Raw genomic sequence first — 13,760 nt, forward strand, 5'->3', positions numbered from 1 at the left:
GTCTTTATAATAGAGTTATTACAAACTGGCTTGTAATAGAGTTGTTACAAGTTAGAGAGGGATTAATAGGTTAATTCCTAGATTACAATAGTTTGTAATCTAAAGTATACTTAGTAGTGAAGTTGAAATCCTACAAGGGTAGGTCGTGGTTTTTAATCCCGTGAGCTGGGAGTTTTCCACATAAAACTTCTATGTGTCATTTACCTATTGCAGTGTGCTGTATTCTGTGGGAACTAATAGAGAACCTGGTTCCCTATATAGTTTGGTGGATCCTTAAATTCTGTCAATTGGTATCGGAGCAAGTTCTTACTATCAGGATAACACCAAGAAAAGATCCTCGTGGATGCTCCACTAACCTTCAAAGAAAGTCAATCTACCTACAGGCCACCAAGATTCAATGGCCAATACTATGGATGGTGGAAGACTAGGATGCACGACTTTATCGTGGCTGAAGTCAGAGCTCTAGGATGTCATCTGTGATGGACCCTTCGTCCCCACAAAAAGAAGTGGCGATTCAGCTGCAACAATCCGCAAAACAAGAAAGGAGTTCAATGATGCTGACCGCAAGGCCACAAAAAAGAACTTTCGTGCAAAGAAAATTCTTGTATGTGTTATCGGTCCTAATGAATACAACAAGATCTCAACATACCAATCTGCTGAAGAGATCTAGGAGGCTCTCCAAACATCCCATGAGGGAACAACAAAAATTAAGCAATCAAAGATTGACATGCTTACCATAAAATATGAGCTTTTCAAAATGAAAGATGATGAATCCATCCAGGACATGCATACTCGGTTCACTTCTATCATCAATGAGATTCACTCTCTAGGAGAAATCATTCCAAGAAACAAACTTATTAGGAAGATATTCAATGTTTTGCCCAGTTCCTGGGAAAATAAAGTGAACGCTATCATAGAGGCAAAGGACCTGTAGAAGCTAACCATCGATAAACTTGTTGGCAATCTGAAAAACTATGAAATGAAGAAGAAGAAGGACAATGAGAGAAGAGAGCCCAAAAGGGAGAAGAACCTGGTCCTCAAGACGGACAACAATGATTCAGGTGGTGAGGATACTGATATGGCTTACCTGACAAGAAGATTCCAGAAAATGGTTCACAGAAATGGAGGCATTCCAAAAAGGGGTAGTTCCAGCAAGCCAAAAAATTATGACCTTTTTCATAAGTGTAGTAAGCCAGGACAATTCATTAAGGATTTTCCTCTCCTAAAGAAAGATCAATACAAAAACAACACAGACAAAGCCGCTAAGAGGAACCAGGTTCCTGGCAAATGTTTCAAGAGGAAAAATGTCGCTGACAATGTTATGAAACAAGCTCTTGCTGCATGGGGAGACTCTTCCAGCGAATCTGAAGAAGATGATGATCAAGGTGACAACTCCATGATAGCTGTGGAAAGTGAAGCAGCTGAGTATGACTCCATCTTTGCCTTGATGGCACAGTCCGATAATGATGAAGATGACGACGATGATGATGAGGTAAATTTTCTAGATGTTCAAAGAAATCAAAAGTCCTATTCTCCTAAAAAATTTATCTCTAGCAAATGTTTTAATTAATGCTTATCACAGTCTTATAAATGATAAAAATGCACTGAATCTTGAACTAGGAGAAGCAGAACAGTCGAGAGATGAACTAGTAGTTGTTGTGGTAGATTTAAAAGAAACCATTGAGTGTCTGAAGAAAGAAAAGGATATTTTAACTAAAAACATCGCAAACGTAAAACATGAGAGATACGATCTAGTGGTTGTTGTGGTCGATCTAAAGGAGACCATTAAGTGTGTTAAGAAAGAGAAAGAAGCCTTGACTGAAAACGTTGCTAGCATAGAGCATGTGAGAGATGATCTATTAGTAGTAGTTGTAGATCTGAAGGATACAATTGAAGAAGTAAAGGAGAAGGTAGGCATGGGATTCTTCAAAAGGGAAAGGAAGTTGTGGATGAAATACAACATAGTCTTGAAGATAAGATAAATCGGTGATATCTAGTCTGTGTGCTGAACTTGAGAAGAACAAACAACTTCAGGAAGAACTAGGTAGAGTCAAAAGTGATCTTGAAAAATCAATCAAGTGGACCTGGTCCTCTGATGCTATCACTACCATGTACACAAACAATGGGGGAAACAGGCAAGGAATCGGGTTCCAAATGGAAAAAACTCCCTACAACCCTCATAGCAAGTACGTTATTGTACCTGACAATTGGCTCTGCACTCACTATGGTAACACTGGGCACTTTAAGGAAACCTGTAAGGCTAAGTTCCAGTCTCAACAGAAAAACAAAGTGTTTGCTAAGAAGGTAACTACTGCTAGAGAACCTGGTCCCTCATATAAAAGACACATGATGCCTGCTTGGACCAAAAGAACTCTCATTCATCCCTTTCCTCATTACAAGGGACCTAAACTTGTTTGGGTTTCTAAATCTAACCCTTGATTTCCTTGTGCAGGGAGCAGTGAAAGGGAGCAACCAACAATGGTATATGGATAGTAGTTGCTCAAAGCACATGGCTGGAAGTACAATCGATTTCCTTTCACTGAAGGCCCTGCAAGGAGGGAGTCCTTTGGAAATGGCAAAAAGGGATACATTATGGGAGTTGGAAGGATTGGGAAGTCACTCTCTCATTCTATTGAAAATATGTACTATGTCAATGGATTGAAGTACAACTTGTTGAGTGTTTCCCAAATTCGTGACAAGGGAAACAAGGTGGAATTTGTGTCAAAGATATGCACAGTCAGAAATCTTGTGATTGGTGAAGTGGTGCTAGTGGCGAAAAAATATCTATGTTGCTGATTTTGAGTCCCTGCAGAGTGGTGATCTCAGTTGTCTAAGTGATGTTGATGATGATGCTGAGTTATGGCACAGAAGGCTCGGTCATGCAAGTTTCTCACTGCTAAACAAACTGGTCAAAAAGGACCTGGTTCGCGGTCTGCCCAAGTCAAGCTTCAAAGATCACAAGGTGTGTGATGCGTGTGCTAAAGGAAAGCATGTCAGATCCTCTTTCAAGCCCAAAAAGGAAGTTAGTACCTCAAGGCCACTTGATCTTCTCCATATAGATCTATGTGGACCTTTGAGAGTGCCAAACAGAGGAGGAAAAAGGTACATCTTCGTCATTGTGGACGACTACTCCAGATTCCCTGGACTTTGTTTCTCAGAACCAAAGATGAAACCTTCCAAGTATTTGTTGCATTTGTCAAGAAGATCCAAGTAAAGGTGGGTAATAATGTAGTATGTATCAGGTTTGACCATGGGACATAATTTGGTAATGCTAAATTCGACGAATTCTGTGTTGAAAATGGCATCACTCACAATTATTCTGCTCCAAGAACACCACAACAAAATGGTATTGTGGAGAGGAAGAATAAGACTCTTGAAGACACGGCAAGAACAATGTTGATTGATAGTATTGCAAAATGTTTCTAGGTAGAAGAAGTCAACACTGCATGCTACTTGATAAACAAGTGCATGATTAGGTCCCTCCTAAACAAAACACCATATGAACTGCTGAACGGAAGGAAGCCCAAGCTAACCCATTTGAGGACTTTTGGCTGTAAATGTTTCGTTCTCAACAACGGCAAGGAAGCACTTGGGAAATTTGATGCCAAAAGTGATAAAGGAATCTTTCTGGATATTCATCATAAAGCAAAGCCTACAAAGTAAAAAGAACTCAATATGTTGAGGAAAGCATACATGTGATCTTTGATGAATCTCTCCACTTTTATGATAAGGACTTACATGATAAGAATGATCAAGACAAAGAACACTCATCTGTTCCTGGTGAAGTCATTGACATAGAAAATGGAAAGGCTGACATGATGAGTCACGTCAAGGAATCTAATGAAGATACACGACTATATCTCCAACTGATGGAGATGTCTGAAATTTTCAGCCCTATATAAATAGATGAGTTTCACATTTTTAGGTCAACTTTTGACATCAACTGCTACAGTAGTCATTTTCTTTTACTCTTTTTTGTAGTTTTTCATATTTTGAGCTATTTTAACTTAGATTTTATCATTTTGATCTTGCAATATGAGTTTAATTATTATTTCTTCTTCTATTTCTTCCATTTGAAGCACGAGTAGCTAGATTTTTACTAGGGTTGTGACCTCAACCCTAGTGTGTAAACTTAATGGGTATTTGATTTAATGCATGTTTATGGTTGGGTGTTTATTATTTAGCCTTATTCTTGCTTTTATTTTTGGAATTAATGGTTACAAACATTAGTTCATGCTTATTTGACTTGGTCTCTACTTGAGAAAGAGAGACTTAGTCTAGGAAAACTTGGCTAACAAGAAATTGGGTCAATCGAGAGATATATGATCTCAATTAAAGGGTTCAACCTAGAGATAGTAATAATTCGACTTGAGCTTTTATCAACCGTTCTATTCAATACCCATTTGGACTTGAGAAAGTCAAATTGGGAAAAATCACTCTCTGACCGAGAGATATTGAGTGGGTAATTGAGTGTTGATAGCTATAATATACCCCGATCAATAAAATAAGCATTAAGGCTTATATCCCATTAGGCAAATACCTAGGTAAAGGTCATAGCCCTGGGCTTTTTACAACATTTGAAAAATAACAAAAACCATCTCCTAGTTTTATTTCTCAATTTTCAATCGTAGTTTAAATTAGACTTTAACACAACCAAATTTTACGGAAGAGTAAATTTAGATATTCAAATTCACACGCTACGATATATACTACTAACTCTCATCTATAGCTCCATATGGAATTCGACCCCGACTCTTGTTGGGTACTATTATTGCATCGGTCATTTTCATAACCTTGAATTCAGGTGTGAAATTGGACGAGATCAAATTTAGGCGCCATTGTCGGGGAGCTAAAACGGTGTTAGCTATATATTTAGGTGTGTTTTTTAGAATATCTTCTTTTCCTTCCTTATTACTAACGTGTTGAGAAATTGTAGGTGCAATCATGGCAAACAATGAGGTCAAAAACTTATATTTGGGGGATGTGGATGTTTAGGATGATCAAATGGATGAGGTCCCTATTGAACCTCAAGCCAATAGACGAGGCCGAGCGCCTCAAGACAATTTACCCGCTCCACCCCCATCTCCACCATGAGTGGCTCCACACCAGATGTTGCCGAATGGAGGGTATGCAAGTTCTATAGTCCCTCCCCGTATTAGGGAGGGAAACTTCAAAATAACCAAAGTGATGCTCACTTTGCTCGAGCAACGAGGGTTCTTCACCGGTGCACCGGGTCAAAATGCATATAATATAAATACTTTAAGGAGTTCGTAGATACGTGTTGGGGAAGTAAACAAATAAATGTCTCTGAGGATGCTTTGAGGCTAAGGCTTTTCCCCTTCTCTCTATGGGGGAAAGCTTTAGATTAGTTGGAACGTTTGACAAATCATTCCATTCATACTTGGGATGAATTAGCAGAGAAATTTATTTCTAAGTACTTCTCGCCCGGGCACATGGCTATTCTTCGGTATAAAATTCTAGCATTCAATCAAGAGCCCAATGAACTACTATACGAGATATGGGAAAGGTATATAACAATGGTGAAAGAATGCCTTAACAATAAGATGACATAAAACATGATTCAACAAACTTTATATCGGGGGATTAATACAACAAACTAATGTGTAGTGAATCAACTTGTCGGTGGGAACTTCATGACTATGCCTTATGCGAAGACGTGTGATATTTTGGATGAGATGGCGGATACTTCATCGGCATGAAAATCCCGGGCTAATGTTCCACAGGGTAATCCCAATGTGATTCACCTTCACAAAGAATTACATGACCATGGGCAAGTCATAGTCTAATTGACCACCACCATGAACCAATAGGCAAAGGCTCAACTTCAACAAGTGCAAAACCCGAGGCAAGTCAATGCAATAGAGGGAGTAGGTATGATGGTGAACAAGCGAAGAACAAGAAGTCCACAAGTACAATAAAGAGTAGATAATTTTGTGCAAGATGATAGTGGATTTGATCAAGATGAATCTTACAATGACCAAGAAGAGGAGGTCCAATATGTAAATCACTTTCAAGGGCAAAAAAACAACTACCAAGGCCCTAGACAACAACAATAGATACCTCAAAATAATCAAGGCAATTGGAGTGGAAACAATAATCAAGAGAATTGGCATAACAACAATAACCAAGGCAATGAGGGAGGCAACAATCAAGGCGGGTGTAATAACAATCAAGAAAATGGGGGTCGGGTTTTCAAAGGCTTCCGATGTATCAACAACCGAGCAACCCACATCCTTATCCTTCCCATGGTCCTAGTTCTTCCAATAATGAAATTGGCCGTAATGAAAACATGTTCAAGAAAATGATGGAGAAAAATACCGATTCTGATGTCCAACTTGCTTCACACAACATATCGATTCGCAACTTAGAAGTATAAATGGGGCAAATCTCTCAAGCGTTAAATTCTCATCCTAAGGGGGCACTACCAAGTGATACGGTGGTGAACCCGAAGGGTGGGAACAATATGGGGTATGCCATGGCCGTTACTACAAGAAGTGGAAGAGGTGAGAATGTACCCACCTCAAGTCAAAGGCAACTTGTGGATGATGAGCAAGTGGTAGAAGAAGAGGAGATCCCGACCAATGTAATGCAAGCAAATGATGAAGTGCAGATTTATATTAATGACACGGTGGAAGAGACTCAAGAGGAAGTGAACCCGTCTACGGAGCATGTGATTAACATACCGGAACCGGTAGTGCAAAAGGCTAAGGCACCATTGCCTAAGCCACCTCCTCCATATCCTCAAAGGCTCGCCAAGCAAAATGGCGAGAATCAATTTAAAAAGTCCATTGATATGATGAAGAGTCTATCGATAAATGTGCCATTAGTTGAAGCCTTGGATCAAATGCCCGGATACACAAAGTTTAAGAAGGACTTGGTGACAAAGAAGCGGTCGATGAATTTTAAAAATATCAAAGTCACTCACCAAGTAAATGCTTGTGCATTCGATGGTTCCTAAGTTGGATGATTCCGACACTTTCACAATCCCTTGTACCATTGGAAGTGCCGAGTTTGCTAAAACTCTTTGTGTTCTTGGGGAGAGTATAAATTTGATGCCCTATTCGATTTTGAAGACCTTGCGAATTGGGAAATTAAGACCCACATCTATGAGAGTACAAATGGCCGATCGTACAATGAAGAGACCGTTGGGGGTGATTGAAGATGTTCTGGTTCGTGTTGATAAGTTCATTCTCCCGGTGGATTTTGTTATTCTTGATTATAAAGTGGACTATGAGGTGCCGATTATTCTTGGTAGACCTTTCCTTGTTACGGGGAAGGCTCTGGTTGATGTGGAAGTCGTAGAACTCACTTTTCGGGTAGGTGATGAAAAGGTGGTGTTCCACGTGTGTAAATATATGGGGCAACCAAATTGCAATGAAGTGTGTTCTTTCGTGGACTTGGTAACCGATGTGATTATTGATGATACAAGTGCTATGGTTAATGTGGGCAATATGTTAGAGATCATCTTGCTCAACTTCGACGATTACGAGATGGATGGCTTCATGGAATGTATGAATTCTCTGCAAGGAATGGGGTCGTACAACTATGTACCCCGGAAACATTCCTTGGATCATGAGAATAGGAAAACTCCTCCTACAAAGCCTTCAATTGAAGAGCCTCCTACCTTAGAGTTGAAGCCATAGCCTCCACATCTTAGGTATGAATTTCTTGGCCCTTGTTCTATTTTACCGATTATTCTTTCCTCTTGTTTGACTAACATACAGGTTGACTCTACATTGGCGGTGTTGGCACCCAATTTTGTCCTTATATACCCGAATTATCTTACCGAGCTTCTATTTCACTTTAAAAGTCATAATGATACCTATGACAGTTTTTATAATATTACAAGTATTATAAGGTTTTTTTTTTCACCTTTTGTCGTAAATTTTATAACGTATTTAATAATTATTGGGAGCATAAGGTACTGCAATTTGTTTGAGTATATTTTCATAAAGGTGCATCTATCTATTTATTTTTCGCTTCACATATTTTATTTAAGTATTTAAATTACCATTAGGTAATGATTTTTCCTATTATTATCATTTTATTATTAGCTTAATACTATCTATATTATTATTATTATTATTAGTGCAATTATTGGAGTTATTGTTGTTGTTGTTGTTGTTGTTGTTGTTGTTATTGTTGTTGTTGTTATTATTATTATTATTATTATTATTATTATTATTATTATTATTATTATTATTATTATTATTATTGTGGCATTTTAGTTAAAGTAGCAGCCCAAACACTTTCATATTTTTTTTAACCCAAGACTTTCTAATGTTTAGCTCTAATTCCTATTCTTAAATTGGCCAAAAATTCGTTAAGGCCAAAATCCATTTCCTTTTATCCTATATGCCAACCCACCTACCCCCAAAACAAAAGCCAATCCCAAATCCCTTCCCCTGAAGACTGCATCAAACTCGTCGATGGCAAATTAGCCATTGCCTCCATTTTTGTCTCTTTCTCTAATTCTTTGACATGTTTTCTTATATTTTTTCTTTACTTCTTCCCTTCATTATTCTTACATCTTTTCCTTCTTACTTCTTTCCTTAATTAAATTCGTAATGTTGCTAATTTTTCTCATTTCCTAGTTGATATTGTCACTATTTTTAATTAAAATTGTTGTCACTCAAACACACTCCTTTATTGCTTTCCATTCGGATAGCCAAAATCATGGGGGGTTGTGGTGATTCTTCTTGGACGAACTTGGACAGATTATAAGGTAAAAGCTTTGATTTGTTACCTTTTCAATAGCTTTATATTGGTTCAAATCTGAATTGATAGTCAGAATATATACCTAGCCCCAACTTCTCGCTAATTGCTATAATCTCATTTTTTTCTTTTCTCGGAATTCAAAATCTACATTCCTTTCCTTTTCTAATTTGCAGATTGCTTTTATTTGTTTAATTTCTCAACGACTCTTTCTTAAAAAGAAAAAAAAAATTCTTTATTTTTACACAATTTCTTTCCATTCTAGTAGCAGAATTTATGTGTAATTCATAACTATAAATACTAACAAATTCTATGCACTGGGGGGGGGGGGGGGGAGAGGACGACTTTGGGGATCACTGTTTTCACTACTACTACAGCGATTTTCCGCCTTCACTGATCCTCTGCTTTGCCGGATAGATGCCATGTCAATAGGACGTTTAAATGTCCAGGAGTATTAATCTTTAGATATCATGCGTATAAAACCATTAATCTTTCATGTTATTATTATCCTTTGTTTGGTTGAATAATTAAGGAACTTTAGTTAATTGTTTGAGATCATGTCTTCAGGAAAAGGATTTTTTTTCCTTATAAATTTGATAACTGCTAAAAGTCCATGCCATATCCATGTTCTGTCTAGAGTGTTAGTGAATCTAACATTATAGAGAGCATATGTTCAGAAGTAGTTAAATTATTAACGATTGGTTTTAAAAAAAATCAATTCTCGTGTTGAAGATCTGCCCATTTTCTGTGTCTCGGTATGTTCTTATGTGTTTGAAGTTGCAAATGACCTGAATTCGCCATTAAAGAGCATGCCCTTAGGGAGTACTAGTTTTAATGTGTGCAAGTCTATTTCGTGGTTAAAAAAAAGAATACTCCATATCCGTGCATGTTTGGTGTATATTTTGAATGCTTGAAATCGACAGGAATATTTAGACGAGTTGAGAAGTTGCCTGGGATAAGGAAAAGTTCCGAGAGGATTTGTTTGAAGCTCATTTGTGCCGAAGCTTTTATAGTCAGTTTGATTGTAGTTCTATCTTTATAATGACTTTGTAATGACGCTGTAATAGTTAATGGGTTTGCTGGGATGGAACTATTATGTGCTAATTATTTACTTATTTGTTCTTATTTGTCTCAGAATTTCTCATTTGGATCCAATAGCATGAATTTATTCTGTGACATTACTTTATAAAATGATTTTTAAATAAGTTTTCTTTTATATGTACTTGCTAATGTGTCTTAGCAATTTTTACATAATAACTTGAGCTCGGAATCATTCATAGCGTACAGAATTTTGAGGTAAAAGTAGGAATCCAGTTCTGAAATTATTGTATGTGCTAACGTTCTTACAAACTATAGAACTTTCATGTCTGCTGTAGATGCTAATTAATCCACCAGTTAAATATATATAGACAGTGGAACATGCCCAAGTCACATTCGGCCACTACAACTATAGTACTTTAATATTCAACGTTCAATATGAACGAAAGTTTAAATGCCGGCTACCAACAATTTACCGTATTGTGGAACGTTTAATTTGGACAACTGTTCTTAGCAAATTTCAATCTTTATTAAAAGAAAGGATAAGAACTAAGCTATGCTATTATATTGTGGAAAGCAAAAGGGAACCTACTTCCTTTTTCAAAAAGTCAACTCCCAGTCAAACTCTCCAAAAATCTTTAAATTTCTAATTTTCGCCAAATGACCCCGAAATGATCTACAGACCTCCAAATCCACTTCCGGACACGCTCCCAATGCCAGAATCACCATACGAAGCTATTCCCAGACTAAAAATCCCAAACGAATATCGATAGCATTGAAATGCACTCCAACCTAAATTTACAAAATCCTTCCAAAATGCCAACTTCCACAATATGCGCTGAAATGCTCCCGGTTCATCCAAAACTCGATCTGGACATACGGTCCAGTCCAAAATCATCATACGAACCTGTTGGAACCTTCCAATCCTGATTCCGATGTCGTTTACTCAAAACTCAAACCTTAGTCAATTCTTCCAACTTGAGGCTTCCGAAATTAGAATTATCTTTCCAAATCAACCTCGAACATCCCGAAATTCAATTCTGACCACGTGCACAAGTCATAATAATTAATGAGATACTAATTTGAAGCTACACAAGGCCTCAAACCGTCGAACGATGTGCTGGAGGTCAAAACGACCGGTCGGGTCGTTACAATTATATTATGGATTTTTCATCTGTAAATAATTAATGAAATAAGTTTAAACAGAGACGTTATATAATTATCAAGAATTTGGATTAATGAATGTGTTTCCCTATACTGAGTATTTTCCATCTCTATTGTTATTTTGAGTTGTTATACACATTATGTGGAGTCTTGGGCTATTTGTTGTGAAATTAATTAATTTTGTTATATCTTTAAAATTGGTTGTGGCCATTGGGAAAATTGTGATATGAACTGATTTTGTTATGTTTTCGTGATAATACTCCGTGTAAATTATTGTGTTATTTGAGTTATTAGTTTGAGGATATAAGGGGTCATTTCACTGTTGATATTATGTGGGTATAAGGGTGGCATTTCACTGTTATTATGTGTGTTGGGATATTGTCCGGGCGGAGCGATAAGGGTGGTTATAGGAGAGATAAGGTTGGCTATAGGAGCGATAAGGGTGGCTATTGATATTGTCAGAGCGGAGGGATAAGGGAGGCTATTATAGGAGTGATAAATGTGGCTATAGGAGAGATAAGGGTGCCTATTGTCAGGGATGATATGTGGTGATGTGGGGTTATTGCGTTGGTAATTTTCATGTGATGTTATGATTTTTCTTGTGTTTATTTCTATACCCTGTTCAATTTGTCTTGTTGATGGTAAATTGATAATAGTCTGATCTATGTTGAAACTGGGAGCCTGTGGTTATTGCCAGGCGGATTATGAAATGAAATATGGGCACGAGGTGCCGTGGGTAAATACTGATGATATTGGCACGTGAATTATCCGTGCAATTGTGATATGAAAAGTGGGCACGAGGTGTCGTGAGTAAATAATGATGATGTTGGCACGTGAACTGTACGTGCAGTTATGATATGAAATGTGGGCACAAAGTGCCATGAGTAAATAATGATGATATTGGCACGTGAATTGTTCGTGCAGTTATGATATGAAATGTGGGCACGAGGTGTCGTGTTTAAATGATGATGATATTTTGCACGTGAGTTGTCCGTGCGGTTTTGATAGAGAAATTGGCATGAGGTGCCTTGGAAATATGAAAGTGGGTTGAGACCCTTATTTTATAATTTTGAAATGTTGTGTCACAGAGTGACTTTTATTCGAAAGAGATTTATTTGAAAGAATTTTATTTGAAGGAATTATATTTGAAAGAGATTTATTTGAAAGTATTATATCATGAAGATTTCTATTTGAAAAACATATAGTCTAAAGATTTATATTGGAAGGACTTGATTAATTGGTTGTACTTGTATTCATTATTTGTTGCGCAATATTTATGGTGTTCTTGTCGCCCTGTTATTTATATCACTGGTTGTTTATTGTTACCATCATTGTTATTTGTTTCCTATTATTTTTGTATACTATATTGCATAAGTTATTAGACTAGTGAGTGTCTCGACTATACCTCGTCACTACTCTACTGAGGTTAGTCTTGATACTTACTAGGTACTGACCGTGGTGTACTCATACTATATTTTTGCACATTTTTGTGCAGAGCTAGGTATTGGAGCTATCGGACTCGGAAAGAGTTAAAGTATGATCGCAAGGATTCAAGGTATAGCTGGTTGGTCATCGCAGTTCCTTGAAGTCTTTTCATTTTATTGTACTGTTAATTATTAATCAAACGGTATTGAGTATTCGATCCTTGAGATCATTTCATGTATTCAGTTAGAGTTCGTGACTCAGTATTACCAGTCTTGGGAGGTTGTTATATTTGTAATTATTTTCGTTGTTGGTTTATATATAAAAAAAAATGACTTGAATTGTTATAAAATCGCATTACCTAGTCTTAGAGACTAAGTTCCATCATGACGCCTATGACGTGATTTTGGGTCGTGACAAGTTGGTATCAGAGCTCTAGGTTCATAGGTTCTATGAGTCACGAATGAGTTTAGTAGAGTCTTGCGGATCGGTACGGGGACATGTGTACTTATCTTCAAGAGGCTACAGAACTAGTAGGAAAATATTTTACTTCTTTCATTCCTTATCGTGCGGTATTTATTCAGCTTGAATCATATATCTTATGTTCTTTTGCATCCACTCGTGTATGAAATTGCATACTCTGTATCAACTATGTGCCAACGGTTTGTGATACTACAGAGGGGTTATAAGGGAGTCAGGATTGCTCAACCATTGTTACAACGTGTCGTCCAAATCGAGGATGCGGAAGTATTGAGAGATCATTCAGTTGTGCACATGGGGGTGCAATAGGTTCTGACATCTGGTTGATAAGTATAATCTTAAGAAGGTGTAATTAATTACCTAATCATCACAATCATGGTAGGGTCACGGGATGGATGTAGATCTGAAGATAGTTGGTTGTATTAGAGACTGTAGTTCGTATGTGATTTCCATTTAGTGAAAGGTGCATACTAGTAGTCAAGGAACTCGAGGAAGCAATTTTGACTGTCACTAGGATGACATGCGCCCAATAAATGGCTTGATGTGTCTTATGATTGGTGACGTACGAGCAGTGAAGGTTAGTATTGTGGATCATCGAACTGTGTCCTGTGAATTCATGCCAAGTGAGGGGAGTCCACTATCAACGATCAGATTGTGGGGCCATGTGTTATATCAGTTTTGGCCTGAGATATATTTATGTGGTATTGAAAGGTTCTCTGAAACTTGTATATAATTAAGAGCTGAGATTTGTATGGGATGATGCTGGGACTTGTGGTATTCTCGCGTACTTAATAATTCTACATTTCAGTATCAACAGGGTCGTGGAAACAATTTCATAATACTCGGGGTGTTCCAGTAAGTTCTTTTAATGCACCACCGGCACGAGGTTCCTATAATGTTTATTTCAGTTATCCGGCACA

General features: G+C 37.5%; 1 protein-coding gene and 1 long non-coding RNA gene across 2 annotated transcripts; both read left to right on the top strand.

Moving 5' to 3' along the window:
• The first annotated feature begins 979 nt into the window (after nucleotides 1-979).
• LOC138908094 (uncharacterized) lies at nucleotides 980-3,663 on the top strand. Its single transcript, XM_070198734.1, has 8 exons — nucleotides 980-1,524; nucleotides 1,583-1,910; nucleotides 2,035-2,304; nucleotides 2,453-2,575; nucleotides 2,665-2,763; nucleotides 2,813-3,102; nucleotides 3,159-3,216; nucleotides 3,427-3,663. Exons 1-8 carry the CDS (start codon nucleotides 980-982, stop codon nucleotides 3,661-3,663), a joined length of 1,950 nt encoding a protein of 649 aa, XP_070054835.1.
• A 4,602-nt stretch (nucleotides 3,664-8,265) lies between these two features.
• On the top strand, nucleotides 8,266-9,857 carry LOC108949172 (uncharacterized). Its single transcript, XR_001973962.3, has 2 exons — nucleotides 8,266-8,746; nucleotides 9,660-9,857. It is a non-coding gene; the product is annotated as an uncharacterized lncRNA (long non-coding RNA).
• The last annotated feature ends 3,903 nt before the right edge of the window (nucleotides 9,858-13,760 follow it).

This window comes from Nicotiana tomentosiformis, chromosome 3 (assembly GCF_000390325.3).
Source record: "Nicotiana tomentosiformis chromosome 3, ASM39032v3, whole genome shotgun sequence".
In the NCBI taxonomy this organism is placed as follows: domain Eukaryota; kingdom Viridiplantae; phylum Streptophyta; class Magnoliopsida; order Solanales; family Solanaceae; genus Nicotiana; species Nicotiana tomentosiformis.

Excerpts from the sequence above, each read along its gene's own strand:
- LOC138908094 (XM_070198734.1), top strand. The coding sequence starts at position 980 with ATGAAGAAGAAGAAGGACAATGAGAGAAGAGAGCCCAAAAGGGAGAAG. Across the intron at positions 3,103-3,158 it reads CCAAACAGAGGAGGAAAAAG|AACCAAAGATGAAACCTTCC; the intron begins GTACATCTTCGT and ends TTTGTTTCTCAG. Across the intron at positions 3,217-3,426 it reads TCAAGAAGATCCAAGTAAAG|GTAGAAGAAGTCAACACTGC; the intron begins GTGGGTAATAAT and ends AAATGTTTCTAG.